General features: G+C 39.9%; 1 protein-coding gene across 1 annotated transcript in view; it reads left to right on the forward strand.

The window, feature by feature from the left end:
- Positions 1–4,965, forward strand: part of LOC106529969 (poly [ADP-ribose] polymerase 14) — a 7,021-nt gene extending 2,056 nt beyond the window's left edge. Inside the window, exons 3-7 of the mRNA XM_014025513.1 lie at positions 2,074–2,128; positions 2,869–3,471; positions 3,688–3,824; positions 3,965–4,145; positions 4,581–4,965. Of these exons, the coding sequence (XP_013880967.1) occupies positions 2,074–2,128; positions 2,869–3,471; positions 3,688–3,824; positions 3,965–4,145; positions 4,581–4,861 (1,257 nt within the window). The 3' untranslated portion in view covers positions 4,862–4,965. The remainder of the gene's footprint in view (positions 1–2,073; positions 2,129–2,868; positions 3,472–3,687; positions 3,825–3,964; positions 4,146–4,580) is intronic.
- The last annotated feature ends 100 nt before the right edge of the window (positions 4,966–5,065 follow it).

A 5,065-nucleotide genomic window follows, 5' to 3' on the forward strand; every position in this document is an offset into this window, starting at 1 on the left:
GATGGATGGATGGATGGATTGATTAATGGTGCAATGGATGGATGGATGGATGGATGGATGGATAGAAGAATGGATGGATGGATGATGAAAGAATGGTTGTATAGATGGATGGATGAATGAATGGATGGATGGATTGATTAAAGGTTGGATTAATAGATGGATGGATGGTTGTATACATGYATGAATAGAAGGATGGATGGATGGATGGTGAATGGATGGATTGATTAATGGTTGGATGAATAGATGGATGGTTGTARAGCTGGATGGTTGGATTAATTGATGGATGGTTGTAAAAATGGGRYGGTAGAAGAATGGATGGATGGGTAGATGGATYATGAAAGGATGGTTGTATAGATAGATGGWTGGATGAAAAATTAATGTTTGTATAGAAGGATGGTTGWATATATGGYTGTAAAAAAGACTGGATGMTTGYWWYYKKAWWYYWWYYWMYAWMGYWTWAWRKWRKAAAWMGYKRMMTRRWTATTTAATTTGTACAGGAATTAAGGCAGATCAATATAAAATGTAAACAAATATGGAACACTCTGTTACCTCTTAAATTAAACAAACTCATCATTTTTCAGACTCAACCAAACACAAAACATCTTGAGAAAGTCTTCAAAATGAATATATTCCTCCTGCTCTACCTGCAAGACAACCCTAAAGCTTTCAAACCCATACAAAAGCAGCTCTCTTCAATTAGTTGCACGTTGGAGTTAATTTTTGATGAAAAAGAGGTTGTGGTAAGAGGGGATCGTGAGAAGTGGGATGCAAGAGGTTTCAAGGCTGCTGTGGAAAAGTGGGAGCTGCAGGTGGATCGAATCTTCATCAGTCACATTGAGAACTACCTCTGCCATCATGTGCTGGATCCAATACAAGTCAAACAAATACAGCAGGATTGCTCCTTTGTTAKTGATGATATAAGAGTGTATCCAGARAGCTGTTATGTWGTGGTGGTGGGGGAGACTGAAGCTGTGAAGGAGAAGATTGCAATCCTGGAAAGACGCCTGCCATCCTGTAAGGTGCTGCCAGTTGTGGACAATCATTTCAAACTCGTTGAAGATGAGTTCAGTCGAGAGATGAARGCACAATATCCAGAAGTCAAWGTCACCAGGGGAACCAACATCATCACRTTAGAAGGTCCTGATGACCAGGTCCAACCAGGAGCTGCAAAACTTGACGAACTGATCAAGAAGATCAGAGAAAAGAGAGTTCAACTTCATCCAGATTTATTATCCTTCATGACAACCTGTGGCATCGTCTCCAAGTGCTTCCAGAGTCTCAGAAGTCCTGTTACTCTGGAGGTCGGGTCAGACCTGGTTCTGTCCAGTTTGTCCCTCAGTGCCCTGGACGAAGCTGAAGCAGCCGTGCTGAGAGATCTGATTATGGTCAGTGTACAGCTTCAAGGTGCTGCAGCTGCTCCTCCAGACCTGGACCGACTGAAAGAAATGCTCAACAGAGCCAAGAGCCAGGTGAACTGTAGTGAGCCCAGAGTGGAGGTTCACTTCATTTCTGCTTCCGCTGGAACTCCAGCAACCAAGGTCCAACTGGTGGGCTACTCTAGACTGGTCTACAGGCTTAAAGATCTACTTCATGATTTCCAGATTAATCAAGTTTCAACTCAAGAGGTCCTGAACCTGGAGTTTCCTGAACTGGTGGACAGCTTTGATAAAATCCTACAAATGARTGGGATGAAGCAGACAGATGTGACTTTGAAAGCTTCCCATTTTCCAAACCCTTGTGTGCTGTTYTCTGGTCCTCGTTGTCGGGTTCARGAGGCCCTGCAGGCCTTAAGGTCTYCTCTGACCAGTCTGACAAAAGACACTTTGGTTTTTGATGGAGCAGGTGCTCTGCYTTACTTCCAAGGYGATGGTAAAGTMAACAAGGAGCTGGTTGCGAGTTCCTGCCAGGTTCTTATCTGGGAAGAAGAARATCTTRACTCACCACCAAGACACATCAGCAGCGTCACACCCGGATCCTATTCTGACACTGATGAGGTTATTATGAGGACATTAAAAAATAACAGTGGTTTACTGAAATGTCATTTGATGTTATGTTGTTGGTTTCCTTTTACAGACCCATAATGAAGCGTATGAACACCTCAGCGCAAATATGCACCAAGGAGGTAGAGGTAAAAAAGAACACTACATTTCATTTAACACTGAAATGGGAAAACAAACATAGGAATGACATCAGAATCAAGTTAATCATGTTTCAATTGGAAATTGTGCTCAGTAACCAGGCTAACTACAAACTGACATTATATTTTTTTTGTGTTCACTAACAGTGATTAGACAATATTCTGTGTAACCAACCTTATAAGCTGAAAAGAAGTGTAACATTAAAATTGGTAATGATTTAAATGAGGCTGAATAAAGAGAAAAAWTGTTCTAAACACAAGTTAGGGGAACAACAGCAGTGGAGCTAGGACATTTACATGAAATTCAAAACAAAACTTTGCGTGGCCAAGCATGAAATATGAAACAGAAACTCTTAGGAACCATCTTTTCAAAGAGGAAGTATCTGGTTTATTTTTATATGAGCATTTACTGGGAAATGGAAAGRTAACCAGTGAAGGAGTTGAYGTTTGAMAATATATCACGTGAGTGGAAGCAGTGGTGTTACAGGAAGGAGAAATGGTTGCTCAAGAGAGATCTATAATGCCCATTTTATATTTTTATTCCCAAACTCTGCTAATGTAGTTTTACATGCTGACTAAAATTCTTATCGATCTTCTAAAGGCCCTTCAAGGAAACAAGCCTTTCAGACAAAGTGAAACAAGTTTTTAGACCCACCCGTGTGTGTATTTTAGAAAATACGAGAATTCTGTACAAAATAACGTAAAAATAATTTATTAATTTTTCATCACAGTGACTGTTRCTCTGAAGCCTCAGATTCAACAGCAGCCATCTCTGACTGCAGATCGAAGCTTTCTTAATACTGGGACCACAGATAAGCAGTCCGCCTTCCAGTTCCTGGGTCTTTGCAGAGAAGATGTGGACGAAGCCATGGAAAAACTGAAGGATCTGTATAAGACACAGTGCTCTTCTCACACCTTCAGAAAGGAGGAAGTGGAGGACATAACTAAGGAAACCATGTTGGACTTACAGCAGCTGGTGGAGAGTGAGGGGCTTTATATGCAAAAGGACATAATTGGCAATCTAACTGTGAAGGGTATAAAGGATGGAGTCAACAAAGTTATTGTTTTAATTAATACTGGCAAGCTCATAGAAAAGGTGAGACTCAAGGAGGAGGACGAGCTGTACACACGTGTGATGTGGTGCATCCTGGAACAAAATGGAAACTGGGAAAGACTTCCCAAAACAGCCAATCTCAACTTGGAAAAAGGGGAAATAGCAGGAGGAATACAGGATGCRCAGGGAGTCCAGTGGCAGGTGGATCTACAGAACATGAAGGCCACAACATCTGTAACTGGACAGAGAACAAAACTGAAACGACTTGAAAATTTYCCAGGTGAGAGGAGCTCTACAGAAGTTCCACATTAAAAAAAATCTGATCAACATGTATGGAACCAAATAAGATATTTTTTGTAAATTGCATACTGTTAAAGCTTCAACTACAGGATAAAGCTGTAATGAACCACCTGAATCTTCTTTAATTAGATATTGTTGACTTTCTTTTCTTGATAAAATATGATTTGTGACTGARTACTTTTAATATATTTTTCAGATTTTGTTTTCCCTCTGTACTGGGACAGCATGGCTGCTAATGAGACCATGAAGATGGTTGTGCTGAAGCCTTCCTCTCAGGAGTACCAGACAGTYCAGGGGGGCTTTAATGGAACTGCTAACAACCACATAATCAAGGTTAGTGACATCCAAACATCACTCAACCTTTGATTTTTTTTATTAGCCTCGAAGTGGACTTCACAGTCTTTTCCTACAGTTTTAAGATATTTAGGTTCAGTTTAGCCAGCTATTTGTTTTATGATAGTTTTTTCTGCTAGATTGAARGTGTGCAGAACATACACCTTCGTCGATCCTACGAGGCTCAGAAGAAGCGTATGTCCGATAAAAACAAATGGACAGCAGGAGCAGGTGAAAAGTCTCTGTACCATGGAACAACAGGCGACAGCTGTGTCTCAGTCATGAACACTGGGTTCAACAGACGCTTTGCTGGGATAAATGGTAAGAATCCTAAATRTATTTCCCTTTTCAAGTTTGTTTTCCATATATAGKGCAGAGTAAATATCAGAGAAAAGTGTGAAACTTGTTAAAGGCTTTGTAAATAGTTTGCTTTCACCTTGATAATCAGTGTAATTAGCTCATCACTATCTCTGTTTCATAGATGGCAAATCACTAACTGTCCACTAGTAAACATTTTCAGAATTTTCAAAAATTTAGACAACTTGGCATTTCTGAAAATATCAGAATAATTTTATACAATCTTTTTAATGTTTGGTAAACGTATTCTGACATGAGAAAAGTCTAAATAACCCAAATAATAATGTAAATCTTTGTCCTGTGTTTTATTTTTTTCCCCTTTCTGATTTTGGGTGTTARCATTTACCTAWTTTTAGATGTAAGTTTACTTACTGTAATATTCTTTCTGTTTACCTTCAGCAACAGCTTTTGGCAATGGAACCTACTTTGCTGTAAAAGCCAGCTACTCTGCTTATTACGCCAAACCAGCTGTTGATGGTTCTCAGCAGATGTTCGTAGCTCGAGTTCTGACTGGCGTCTACACTCAGGGGCAGAGTGGGATGAACGTGCCTCCAGTTCGGGACAGCCAGCAGCCTCACGATCGTTATGACAGTGTGGTGAACAGAATGGATAATCCCAGCATGTATGTTGTTTTCCACGATGACCAAGCCTATCCAGACTACCTCATCACTTTCAAGTGAAAGCGTGGTGAAATATTGTTTTTAAGGTTTTCGTTAAGTTCTAAAAGAGTCAAAATAAATCATTTAACAGGAATCTCTAAATTACTGTGAACTAAATAAAATAAAAGGGCTGTATGTGTGTGTCGTGGCAAAGATAGCCAGAAACACGGCGAAAAGGGTGTTTGAAAGACAAGTCTTGCGGGTATGATTTATAAAGTCATTTAT

Source organism: Austrofundulus limnaeus, unplaced genomic scaffold (genome assembly GCF_001266775.1).
Source record: "Austrofundulus limnaeus strain Quisiro unplaced genomic scaffold, Austrofundulus_limnaeus-1.0 Scaffold482, whole genome shotgun sequence".
Classification (NCBI taxonomy): domain Eukaryota; kingdom Metazoa; phylum Chordata; class Actinopteri; order Cyprinodontiformes; family Rivulidae; genus Austrofundulus; species Austrofundulus limnaeus.